Here is a 14,079-nt window from a genome sequence, read left to right as displayed (position 1 = left end):
TTTATTCCTAGGAGTTTTGAAATAATACAACATCGATTTCGTATTACCTTATATTTATATTGCTTACTTAACTAGTGACATCATAATAATAGCATTATAGTAAGCTTATTTATTTAATTTACACAACTTGCCAATAGGTAAATCTATTTAATTTTAATCTGTGTATAAATTAGTTTATGATGGTCATCCACCTAGACAGATAAAAAATAGTCATCATTACAGTCTACTTTCACCTAGAACTTCGTATTTTATTAACGGGGGAAGTTATTTCAAGGAATATAAGTATCGTATAATTCTAATTGACAGCTCGATGCTATAGCCTATTAGACACGTGGACTTTGGCAGATTTCAAATAAAATTATTACATAAAACGTTATTTATTTACAATATACTCTGACAAATTCACCCCACGTATGTAATAATTAAATTCGCCTCGCATTCACTGTGCACTGTAGGTAGTGGCAATGGTTATAAAAATAAAAAATATAATTTTCACATGGTGTCGATGCAGTGGATGCAATGTGACCATCATATTTAGGACGAGAAAAGTGCCATTACTGAATTATTCACTATGCTGTATTAGTGAAACAGAGATCAACACTTCCGCTGTCAGATACATATTAAAAAATTGATATGTATTTTCAAAGAATACAAAAGGAAGTTTAAAAGTATAATTTAAACGGTTAGGTGTTTTAAGCATCATTATAACAGCTTAGAGCCGACGATCTCTTGCAATTTTATACTTGTAACTTTATAAGTTTAAAAGAATATTTAAAATTTTAATTTACGCCGCCAGCAAAATTCCGTTTCTTTTTTATGATAATATTTCAATTAGTGATAATTGTCAGCACTGTTAAAACAGCGTTAGATAACTGTAACGTTGTTTGAAAATGTATAAATAAAATTTATGGATTGCGGTATCTAAACACCATATTTTTGGCGGCTAGGGATCGGGCAAGCTAATTTCGTTACGAATAATTGAGTTTATCAGATAAAGTATATTTTACAAAATCTAATATTATTTACAAAATACGAACGATAAATCTAGAAGTTTACGCAGTAATAAAATAAAATGGATCTTAATCAGATACTTTTATCACATACACATTACTTTTGCGGAGCAAAAAGCTAATAACGCTCATAAGCAAAGACAGAAGTGGTTGTTGAAAGTAAAGAATTTTAATACTGATATCGCAAGTCAGTTTCAGGGTAAACATCGGCGACACAACAACATCTGCGATTCATTTCGTAAACGGACATTTTATTAATATTGTATACTGCATACTCCCTACTTTTAATATTGTGTCTTCAAACATTTATCAGCGATTATAAATATTTTTTCATAAATAAACAATCAATGCGATAATCTTAGTAAAAATTCTAGAAAACGAAGGGAAAGAATGACAATCAATTACACTTATCCGATTCCGCACAATCCTATCTAGTGGTACCAAAATTTAAAGAAACAAAATTAAATATAAGACTATGACAAGTGTAAACGTTTTTAATCAAATGCACAAGAATGTAGTGAAGAAGCGAATGAGAATCGGCGCCTTTTAACACCTATAACACGATTCTTCATTTTGAATTATTAGTAGTATCACCATATTGGTGATCAAGACATCCAAATGAACTTCCATTCAAATCCATTTTCATAATCTTTTTGTGAATGGACTTGCAATTGTATTCAAAATAATACATTGAAATGAATCGGAGGCGTTTTTGAAGCACAAATAGTGATCACGAAATTACAAGAATTATATTTGCGAACAACCAACGTAGAAGAGAACACATAATAAATCTGGATTTCAAGAACAATCATGCTATATCATGCAACACTATACAATAAGAACAGGATGAAATTAAAAGTGGTAATAAAACAAAAATATATTTAATAATCATGGCTGGATTTAGAATTACCTTTTAAGTATGGTAACAATTTATTTAACTAATTAACCTGTGCCTACATCAGTCATGTTTTGGTCCAATTCTTATGGAAATCGGCAGACATATTTACTATCTATTATTAATGCAATTATCGACTTTATGCCATTCATTTCTTACATAATTATATTATAATTCATAATCCAAAACATCTTACTAGCTGCCAATTTCATTTTTTACAATTTAACAACTTTCATATTATGAACCTTAAGTAGTAACAACTTAAAAATTGATACCATTATTTTTCAACCTATTAAAAAGAGTTACAATTTACGTCACCCTATATTTTACAAATGGCAAGTTTAATGGTATCCAATTTTAAGTTTATATTAAAATGGCATCTTTATTCCTTAAGCTAAATAATATCAAAATCCAGATAAATTATGTAACATGTACAATGTACAAAGACAGAAAATCAAAGATGTAAAACGGGATAACTCTCTACTTTCAACAAAAGTTGAGCTTCCAAAAGAAGAAATGAGAATAAAATGAAAATCACTCGTACTTTACCTAGAATATATTGCAAAAAAAGCATGTAAATGTTATCGTCCTCGAGAAGCTCAACACGAAAGGAATGCAAAATATTGTGCAAATAAATAATTAAGATAAACCTGAAACCAAAATTATTTTCACATTGTCTTTGAAATAATACCCTCGAGATATTCTAACAATAAACACTACGTTTTACGACGCGAAAGACAAGTTGCGATGTTCAAAGACAGCAGATTATAATCAGAGCATAAATCAGTTTGTGATACAATAATATACTAGTGAGTAGCAATTCCACAGCACAGTATACAAATTCAAACATCTCCTTTTAAAAGATTGGCCTTGCAACCGTTCGTAAACTAAACAATTATTTTAGAAGTACGTACATTTTATACACATTCGTATTGCGTTGACGGTGCTTTTGATTTTTTAATTATTATATTAGACATTCCCACTCATATTTTCTTTGTACTTTTTTTGATTACAATCCTTGACAAAGGTAACCTAACCGTTAAAAATAATTCACATTAAATACACCTCATAACCGATATTTTGTTCTACATTCTGATGTCGCCCGAAGTAATTAATTACTCTACGAAGTATGAATCACTTCATACTTTATCTAACTAAGTCGGAAACTCGAGTGTCATCATTTCGTATTTACAAATGGACACAATGCGGTTGTAAGTAATTTTTATGTCTGACGCGAGTACATCTGACTGAGAACGTGTATCGGGGAGGGGCGATCAAGAGACGAGCTTCATCTATCAGCTCCTATGGCAGTGACAAATGTTAATATCACAATATAGCCGTCGACATATCAAACAACACATGCGCCATTTTCACCCTGCCACGCGGTCGTCTCCAGCTCGCCCCGGCGCCCGACACACGTTGGCTACATCTACTCGTATGCGTGTCCGTCGAGACAGACACGTCGTGTACCGTCCAAGGGTTTTAGAACATCCACTAGCATATCTTACTGCATTCCGTGGTGTATGGTGAGCGGTGTCGGTGTGTCACTGGGCTGCACAGCGCCGCGAGGCCGGGTGTGTATATTCCTTGAAACAGGGCTCGTCGCGCTCGGCTGGCGGACACTACGCGAGGCGCGGCCGCTTGGCGTCGCGCTCGTCGCTCGCGCCGCCGCTCACAGCCGTGCTGCCGCCGCCGCCGCCGCCGCCGCCGCCACCACCGCCCCCCTCCTCCTCCTCGTCTGAATCTCCGTCGTAGTCCACGAGACCCTGTGACACATACACATATAATATTTATGATATGTAATATGCTTTTGTAAGCAAAAGGCTACGAGAACTTGTCAGTGCCAAAGTCATGAGCATTATTCCTACATCGATTTACATTGCAAAATTTGAAATTAATTAATTCGGAGTGTTTAGCCATAAGCTTAGCATAAGCAGCTATGAAACACTCGAATATTTCATTTTTTTTATATTAGCAAAGTGAAGCAAAATGAAAATCAATGTGATTCAGAAAATAACTGTACAATTGCTTAGAAACTACAATCCCATTATAGAACACATCAAACACCTAGGCAACTTATACTTAAATTAAAGCTAATACTAAGAGTAAGTTGACAAACTGGAGATCTATTTACACCATATCCACACAACGCCAGGCAGTAGGGAAAATTCAAATTTTCAAAATTGTTCATTGTACGAGTGTATTTTACCCAATAGCGGCAATGAGTACACATAGCGAATAACCTGTCATTGTTGCGTGTCATAAACCGAGGTCAATTGACTCACTCATGTCAGTCGCCGAAACTTTCGCATGTGTCAGTAAATTGACAGTTACTGATTAGATAAAAAGATATGTTGAAGGTAAATAAAGAGCGTGTCATCGTACGACCGCTGCCCTGTCACTGCATGGATATGACTGTGAATAGATCATACATCTCAAATCATAAAAACAAAAGTTAGCAACTTAAAAATAAAAGCGAAAACACATAAAACTCAAGGAAACCTTTCCCTCTACATTATATCTGAATGTTTTACTTTGACATGAGTATGCAATTGATTTTTTTTTTATTTTACACACGTTTGCCAAAGCGCAAACATGAATCGTAAAATGTTATGCTTGTTAAAAGCACCTATTTAATAATGATAGGTATATTTCGCTTGTTGATATGATTCGAGAGAGATGTTAATCGAATCGGCAGCAAAAGCGACGAGTATATATTATGTGAGGGAACTAAAAGTTTACCTTATTGAGTAATCTGGGCGAGGATACCTGAACGTCAGTGTGTGTCGGCTTTGGGCTCGCCGCCGTACTGAGCAGGACCCTGCTTGGACCGTTCACAGTCTCTGTGTTCGTGCACACTTTCTTTTCCACTATTTTACCTGAAATATGATCATAATAAAATTATATGATACGACGATCAGCGTATCTAACGTTCACAGCCAGGCAAGCTGCGACTAGTAGGAAAGCTGCCGAATCGTATAACGATAGACTAACCGATGGCGTCGAGCGCATGGTGCGTGTGGGGGTGCGCGTGCGCATGCGCATGCGGCTGCGCGGCGTCAAGCGGCGCGTCGTCGTCGAGCTCGTCGTCGTCGTTAAACCACATCTCTTCCTCCTCGTCGGGTGCGCGCGCCTCGCGCCGGTACCGCGTGCGCAACAGCGACGGCACCACCGCCTCCGTCACGCCCACGCTGCCGCTCACTGGAAACAATACCGATATTAGTATATTTAAAAATAATTCACAACAAAACATATATTAAAGTAAACAAATATCCACATTCCAATTATCTTGACTGTATTTGACATAATAACCACATTGTATTCTATGACACTATTGATTATAATTGTCATTGGGTTTATTCCTTTTCCAAACATGGAAGTGATAAATACGCTAATAAGTTGCATCAGGTAAACTTAATAAATGCATTCTTTTACCTCTTTCCCTCTCCTTTAACTTGTCTTGGTGTTGGTCGTATCGCGTTTTTAAAGCCTTAAATGTCTGTACATATTCAACATCTTCCAATATTTTTCCATAATTTTCCACAACATGTGAACAGAGTGATTTTATGTCTTCAAGTTTTATGAATTCAAATAATTCTAATATAGCAGAATCTAATAAGTTGTACCTGAAATTAAAAACATGGTATGGCACATTAATTTTGTATGTGCAATGGTTGATGCGATAGTTTCTAAGTTAACAGGTCTTATGAAAAGAGGCTCAAACATAGATTACACCATGTTATATAATTTTATTTCATCCAAGACAAACTCTTACATGTAGAATTACCAACTTATGGTTATATTAATTAATACATAATATTATCAATAGGGTGTTTGACTGGTGTAACCAAAAAATATAAAATTGCTCCAGGAGAAAGAATAGTGGGCGACAATATTTATCAAATAGATTTTGTTGTTTTAAATGTATTGTAAATATTTTATATATGTCATTAAAATTTTGAATTTTTAATCTGTATCCCTGGCGGCCTAAAACGACGCGATGCCGGCTGCCATTCTTAGTGACGTCATCTCTCATAAACATTACCTCATTCAATACAATAAATATATAGTAACGACTGCATGACACATAGAACAACAGATGCCACGCACTCATAACTTTAAAAAAACCGAGGTTACAAAAACCATAGTTTATATTTGACACTTATATTAAAACATTATTTTCACGAATGTTTGTATATGAGCGATGACACCACACAGGGATAACGTCACGTGACAACGCGTTTTAGCGCGAAATTATAAATGACAAAAGAAACTCACGGATAAATTGAGCATATTTTAACAATCACAATATAATTCATGCTATAAGTGAATAGTCCTCTTATCGTTAGTACATACATTTTAAAAAAAATTCAAACACCCTATTTCAAGTCGATAAAAATAAAGCAACAGATATATTTACCTGCCATTATTTCTGAGGAACGCGTCTATAACTGGTGCAAACAGGTTTCCCTTTATGATGTATCTGTTGTAGTACTCGTCCTTAAGCGCGATGATCTTCCTCATAAATCTTAAGGCGCCCAGCACCAGGAACGTGTGAGTAGACCGCATCAGCACCAAAATACGACGAAGGAGATCCTGGAAACATATAAGAAATATAATAAAATATATTTACAGTATTCATCTAACACCTTTATCTATATTATTATTTTTTATTCACTCATAAAACTATACAATCAAATACTTTACCTAGTTAAAAAATTAACATAGTACAAAGTTTTAATTAGATTTTTTTTATTAACATTTTCATGAGGTAAACTGCCTATACACTGCATCATATAATACAATATTTGGTAACTCTATTACCCTATTTATAACTACATAATCTCACCTTATTTAATATGCAGGTCTTGATATGGTATGTGTGATGCTCCACACAGAACGAAAGCAGTTCCAGCACAAGCCCCAGCAGTTGCACCGTGTGGTAATCCTCCTTCAGCGGTTTCTCACCAGTTGTGTTCTCTAGTAAGGGAGCTGTGAATTAATATAATTGTTTCATTTGAATTTTTTTAAGCCTCTAGTTTCAGGTATGTAATAATTTACAAATATTGTTTTCAAATACTTTTTATAATGTCGAAAAGCAATAGTATAGTCTGTTGTATAACACAGAGTATGAAACAGATTTGTGTACATAATAAAATTGTGCTAAGTATTACAAGCAACCAATTTTAAGGGAAAAAATGTTTTCTCAATCAAGAATAAAATATGGAATAACCAAAACATGACAGATGCTTTAGTGTCTAAAAATTTTGATTGTACCCCAAAAAGACTTACTGGATCTTATAACACTAAAGATAATACAATCAATAGTGTGGCAACCCTATCAAATAATATTAAAATAGTAATTATACATAGTCTAATTCAAATTTTAAATCAAAGTAAAATAATAAAAGTTAAATCAAAATAAAAGTCAAAGCAAGAATCTTTTTTGTGTTTAAAAAAAAAGAACTTACAAAAAAAAATTTAACTCAAAAATCAAAATTTGTCAAACCAATACCTGGTACCAATACCAATGCACACTGTTTAAAAAAATGTAAAATCCCCAAAGTATGCATTTCTCATCATAACACAATCTATACTATTATATAAAGCTGAAGAGTTTGTTTGTTTGTTTGAACGCGCTAATCTCAGGAACTACCGGTCCAAACCGAAAAATTCTTTTTGCGTTGGACAGCCCTTTGTTCGTGGAGTGCTATAGGCTATATATCATCACGCTATACCCAATAGGAGCGGAGCAGTAATGGCTAATCTCAGGAAATACCGGTCCAAACTGAAAAATTCTTTTTACGTTGGATAGCCCTTTGTTCGTGGAGTGCTATAGGCTATATATCATCACGCTATGACCAATAGGAGCGGAGCAATAATGAAACATGTTGCAAAAACGGGGAAAATTATTACTTTTGAGAGCTTCCGTTGCCTGCGCTGCGTAAACGGTTAAAGTTGTGCAACAATGATGTATGACGGGATTGTTCCACTTAAAAAGTTCTAAAAAATATATTATAAAACAAAGTCCCCCGCTGCATCTGTCTGTCTGAACGTGTTAAACTTAAAAACTACCCAACGTATTAAGATGAAATTTGGTATAGAGACAGTTTGAGACCCTGGGAAGAACAAAGGCTCCCGGGAAACTACTACTTTTATAACGGAAAACTTTAGCCTGAAAAACTTTATAACGCGGGCGGAGCCGCGGGCAAAAGCTAGTATATTAATATGTTGAGAACTGATTTCTCTTAAGCTAACATGAACTGGGATTTATAATACGGATCTTGCGATATATCATTTAATTTAAATATTTGCCCCCATCAAGCATTGTAAACTAATATATATAATAACAACGACACAAATAGGAACGGAATTTTAAAGGACATTGTGTTTTAAGCGTGACACCTATTGGAGAGTCTTAAAATATCAATACTGCAACTGCCATGGATATGAACATTTATAAATCTAAAAGAATTTAAAAATAATAAAGTAGAAGACTTAAATGCGCTTTCAATTTCCCGCAAAGTGCACGCAATAACGACGTAATTATATCAAAACCTTTGAAAAAGACTTCCTTTGTGGGTTCTTAAGGAAAAGGTATAAAACTATTTCTAGCAATTGTATTGGTACATAATTAAACAAAACCTGCCGTGTTCCTTTTCAAGGTCATAAAATTGTTTATACATTTCCTACCAATTAAAACCCCCTTAATTCTGTTGCACAACATGTCTCAATTATTTATATGAAGTAATTTAGAACCCTGGTATACAAATCTCAAGCTAAAACCATTTATATTACTGCAAACAAGTGTATGCAGAAAGGATAAAAATTACTTTCACTTATTGTCCCGCATGTGAATCTCAATATAGAGTTAATAACTGTATAGATTAAAAAAAACTAGTACCATTACAGGTTAGTTGTTTCAACACAGAGCTTGATGCATTAATAATAGATTAGATATTTTAATACTACAACAGATATGTGTACAACAACTGTCAGGTGAGGTCAGTAACAGATTAACGTAATATAACTACTGCAGTATAGACATTTTGACATTGGGTTGAAATGAAACCAAATAGTCATCTTCTTAACAATAACACTGTACAATAAGTAACTCGAATTGTACATGTAAAATAAAAAACGTGTAAGTTTTGAGCAAAATAAATATCAATAAAAAATAATTTTAATTTTAGACGCATAAATCCCACTACAACTACTCTAAGGGAATTCGTCGCATCGGCAACGTTACACTGTCGGTCAGTCATACACTTACACACGCGCCATATTAAAATTCACACTAAACTACAAAATAATCATAAAAATAAAAAAACGAAAACCAGGATTTTTGGCGCAAACGTTCGTTATTCGTGGATGATTTTTGGGCTCAATGTTAGCGCATGTAAAGACGCTTATGTGTTTTCATTAATGTGATGTGACGACTCTGTGTAAGTACTAGCTAAAGAAAATCATTCTATGTCTATTTAATTCCCAGGCATATGAAAGGATTGAAACGCTTACTATTTTCAATTATTTCTAACTGCATAGTTGGAGAACTGAGAGGTATCCATGGTACTGTTAGTGGTAGGATTTTGTTGATTTTGATTCTTTATAAACTATAAAAGTTACTTCAAAAAGTTTCAGTATTTTATGTTTCAATAATAAATACATTTATTTAGCGCAATGGCTTTTAAATCAAAAACATCTCTAAAATGCAGATGTTAAGACATTCAAGTTCAAAGTAAATATATATTTCATATGATTTGTATTGAAATATCATCATATATCTCTAATAAGATAATCTCGTCATTGACCCTCAATGCGATTATAAAAATGATAACCAATACATTCATAGAGAATAAATTGGTCCAATATTCTTCAAGGCTAGCTCATATCATTAAAGCAATTTGAAATAATTGGAAACATTAATGTATTTCTATTGGGTATTACATAAGAACTTTACTTCATATAATTTGAATGAAGTTAAAAAAATACTTTTGATTTGCAACTGCACTTATTGTTACATAAAGTGAACATAAATATCTGGTTTATTTTGATGAGTGTTAGTAAAATAGGCTTGGAAGACAGCAGGTAGGCTAGTATAATACTATAAATTGGTAGAACAAGTGATCTTTTAATGATCAACATTATCAGGTTTGCAATGTATATATCATGAGGGCCAGAATAGTTCCTGCAGCTGGCAATGGCAACACATAACTAATGTTGTTCAGTATGAACATTAAATATAAAAATTGCTTTAGTAAAATCAGAAAAGTAAGGCCCACATTCACAAAAGTTAGTTAGATAAGTAAGGAATGATGCTGTCATAATAATTCTATTTCTTAATGCTTTCGGCATGACAGCACTGTGATGGGCTACTCTATACTATTATATAAAGCAGACGAGTTTGTTTATTTGAACATGCTCATCTCAGAAACTACTCGTGCGATGTCAAAAATTCTTTAAATGTTGGATAGCTCATTTATCTATATAGTAAGCTATATACTATATAACATCACGCTATGACCAATAGGAGCAAAGCATCAATGAAAAATGTTGCAAAAACATGGAAAATTGATTCCTGCGTAAATGGTTAAAGTTACGCAACAACCATGTATGACGGAATTATTCTTTTCAAAAGTTCTAAAAATATAAATAAAATAATATCCCTCGCCGCATCTGTATGCTTGTCTGTATGAGATAAACTCAAAATTGCTCTATGGATTTTGATGAAATTTTGTATGGAGATAATTTGAGACCTTGAGAAGGACATCAACTTACTTTCTGAGGAAAATATAAATCGGACCTTTATCCCAGAAAGCTGTTCAACACGAGAGGAACCGCGACCAATATTAAGATACACTTTTTCTAGAGTTGGTGGTCAGGTAAACAAAGCTAAAGAAACCTGTGAAATTCCCGACACTATATGTTCGGACGTATTGTGCGTTCCCATAGTATTGTTTGTAAATACGGGTGTAAATCACTTACCTATAAGAGTTTGTATACTGTGTTTGTAGAAGAAGTTAAGGAAGTCAGCTTTCTCACTCTTGTTGACGGATGCAAGCATACTTTCAGGGTCAAGAAGTATACGAAGCACACCCATTAGCTGCACTGCACCCCCTAGTTCAGGGTCACGGTCTCTTAGCATCTGCTCTATAACTATATTTAGTAACATTTGTTCCTGAAAATTAAAAAAAATATATATTTATGTGGTTATGTAAAACTGATGTAAAAAGAAGGGGAGAGGATTTAAAATACTTTACCTCTTCTGTGTTATTAGCCTGCTGTAATGTGTAATCTCTCACTACGGAGGGTGAGAACTCAACAATGTATGTCAATATGTCTATAGATGCAGTCTTTGTTTTCTGGTCATCTATGCTTAATGTGATTTCTAACGCTGGCAGGATTCCCAAAGATACTAATGTCTTATAAAATGCATCTTTATCCTGTGGTTGTAAATTTTGTGAAAAATTACAAAACTCTTTTAAAAACAAAACAGAATCACGTCTTTTCACGTCCGGAGTCTTATCATCCATAAGTAACTTAAACAAATCCGTAAGAAACTTTTCATCTTCTTCTATAAGTTTTACTATTTCTACTTTGTTGAAAAATATAAAACTTGACAATGTGCTTAGCAGATTATCCTCAAAAACTGTAGGAGTGGGTAAAACAATATCTTGTATGTACTGGACTCTGTAGGTTTGATGTATCTTAGCTAGCAAATCCTTATTTTTTATAGGAATGGCCTCACGGAACTTTGCCAACTCTCTGAGATATTCTCTGTGCTTCTTGGGCTGTGGCAAACTGGGATCATACTCTAAACAACCAACTACATCAAATATTGTGTCATCTGCAAACATTGTGTCAAAGAGAGTATTTTTATTGAGAAGGAATATACTTTTAAATATTTCATAGAGATGATGCAATCCCTCAATGTTTTCAATGTCTTCACACATATGGAAGAGGTTTAGTAGTTTTTTGATATAATGTTGTGTTTCCAATGCTGCAGCGAGCTTGTCCTTACGAGCTGGGGAAACCAGACAGCTGTTCACAAGTTCACTAATATCCTCAAGACGTCCCATTTCACATGCAGGCAACTCCACCGGTTGTACACTATCTGACATTTCATCAAAACGCTCATCTTCTGATTCCTCTACTATGTCTTGGGTTATTTCAACTGACGGATCTTTTCCTTGTACCTAAAAGTTGAAATTTGTCTTCATGATCTAACTTTTAATTATGTAAAAATATTATGCAGTTGAATCAAGATTAAATTAGAGTGCAAGGTTATAATAGTAAAGAATAAAACCAGGCAATTTGATATAAACACACATACATACACTTTACATGCAACTTTTCTTTTTATATAACTTTAACACATTGAATATAAAGTACAATTTGCTTTCACATCACATATTAAAATAGTGGTGTTTTTTAATTATAATGAATTTGAATAAATAATTGTGGCTAGAATATCTACCAGCCATTATCACATAAAATAATATATTGTGAATAATTGTCAAAGAGGGACATTATCAATAAAATTGTCTGCACAGTAATGTTTACAAACAAATTACATAATCTGATATCTGTTAATGATAAACATAGAATTAAAGTGATAAAACTTTCTACTTTTTGAACACAAAATTTATATACACTTTCTAGTATTGTTGAAGAAATACATAAGAAAATTAAGCAAGATTTCTACAATACTTCAAATATTCTAACCTTGTACAATCATTCCTATGTGTACAACTGCAATAGCAAGTTGGTAGACACTCACTCTAGCATACCTTAAATATGAAAGTGTATTTACCTGACAAATTTTTTCCCATATTTCATCGCAGCCAGCTTTCTCTTGAAAACTTAATGCTAAATCGAAGTTGTCACCTTCCGACCACACTATTAATGTGTCTTGTTGCTTCTGGTATGCAGTGTCTGGTTGGATCTTGCTCTCGAGGAGTAACGAGCCGTCGGACTCTGCCCTCACCAGGAGTGAAGTCCCTTTTAACCTTTCCACGTAACATGACGACACATGTCCCGTTCCTCTGTCATCCCACTGTCTGTCAGCGTTCAGAGCGTAAAGCTTCACTCTTCGTCTTGTGTCTGTCATTATCGTCAGTGCTCTAAACACTATGTACTCAAATACTGATTTAATTATTGTGGCGCTAATCTAGTGCACCCCGATTCGTATTTATTTAACTCCCATTGGTATAAAAACATATGCACTTCTGAAACAAAAATAACAACTTTCATGACGAAACGACTACAAGAAATATTCCAATTATAATTACCGCAATTACATTCCGTCTTGTTCTTGATTTTCTATGAAACACACCTAACCATGAATAGCCCGAACGTTAATTCCCTTTAGCACAGCTGTATCGGCGCTGAATTTTAGCTTCCACATCCAAAAACGATTTATAATTTCGTACAACAATGGAATAATCATTAAAATTATAGGAATCACAAACAAAACAATACAAATTGTAAACCTTCCATCGGACACAAATACGTATGTTATCAATCAATTAGATTTGAGCGTCTTCTTTAACTATTTAGGATTCTCAAACAATATAATATTTACCGGAATTAACATTACAGAATCGTCAAATTGACGTACCTTCAAAATAGTACAACATCAAATATCGCCATATTGGATTCACAACAACGCTTCAATAACGGGGTTCTCAAATGAACTTCAAAAAGCGGGATATTCAAATCTGTGTAATTAAAAAAATGTTTTTAGCAAAGCTTAAATATGTTTTTCTTTAGCAATATTATAACAGAATTTATCTTTTATTATATCATTTAATAAAATTGTATTTTTATTTCATATGAAAAAACATATTAGTACTATTTGAAATCATTACAATTTTACAGCCATGAAATATAGGCACTTTCAAACTATTCAAATGCAAATTACAATACAACGCCCTCTATTAAAAAATATGGAACTACTAAGTATGTATAAAAAATAAAATAGGCCATACACGTTGCGATGAATACATCAGTGAGTTCTCGCAAATTTGTCCCAAAAATAAATCACATCAAATTATTTTATATAGTGTGCAGTCCTCGATCCAGCATAGATTTATCCAGCACATTTTAGCGATCAATCTTAATTATCGATTCGAATAAATAATCGAATTTCGATTCAAATAATAATATAAGTTA

The 14,079-nt window shown here is 33.6% G+C and overlaps 1 protein-coding gene across 6 annotated transcripts; it reads right to left on the bottom strand.

Moving 5' to 3' along the window:
• Nucleotides 1-35: 35 nt before the first annotated feature.
• LOC115444994 (serine/threonine-protein phosphatase 4 regulatory subunit 3) lies at nt 36-13,613 on the bottom strand. 6 transcript variants are annotated; one of them, XM_030171028.2, is made up of 10 exons: nt 13,241-13,535; nt 12,719-13,133; nt 11,166-12,101; nt 10,891-11,083; nt 6,755-6,897; nt 6,326-6,501; nt 5,341-5,531; nt 4,900-5,106; nt 4,648-4,784; nt 36-3,671 (listed from the first exon to the last, which is right to left on the bottom strand). In XM_030171028.2, exons 2-10 carry the CDS (start codon nt 13,013-13,015, stop codon nt 3,528-3,530), a joined length of 2,424 nt encoding a protein of 807 aa, XP_030026888.2. In that variant the 5' UTR covers nt 13,016-13,133; nt 13,241-13,535; the 3' UTR covers nt 36-3,527. The 6 variants fall into 6 exon arrangements, with proteins under 6 accessions (XP_030026888.2, XP_037293929.1, XP_037293928.1 ...); XM_037438032.1 differs by having other exon boundaries at nt 4,675-4,784; XM_037438031.1 differs by having other exon boundaries at nt 6,755-6,885.
• Nucleotides 13,614-14,079: the final 466 nt, after the last annotated feature.

This window comes from Manduca sexta, chromosome 13 (genome assembly GCF_014839805.1).
Source record: "Manduca sexta isolate Smith_Timp_Sample1 chromosome 13, JHU_Msex_v1.0, whole genome shotgun sequence".
NCBI lineage: Eukaryota > Metazoa > Arthropoda > Insecta > Lepidoptera > Sphingidae > Manduca > Manduca sexta.
Note: the sequence above shows the minus strand (reverse complement) of the source record. Positions and strands in the feature narration are given on the sequence as shown.

Coding starts and splice junctions, on each gene's coding strand:
- LOC115444994 (XM_030171027.2), bottom strand. CDS start 13,015: ATGACAGACACAAGACGAAGAGTGAAGCTTTACGCTCTGAACGCTGAC. Junction 11,084..11,165: donor AGGCTAATAACACAGAAGAG/GTAAAGTATTTT, acceptor TTTAATTTTCAG/GAACAAATGTTACTAAATAT. Junction 4,785..4,899: donor CCATGCGCTCGACGCCATCG/GTTAGTCTATCG, acceptor ATCATATTTCAG/GTAAAATAGTGGAAAAGAAA.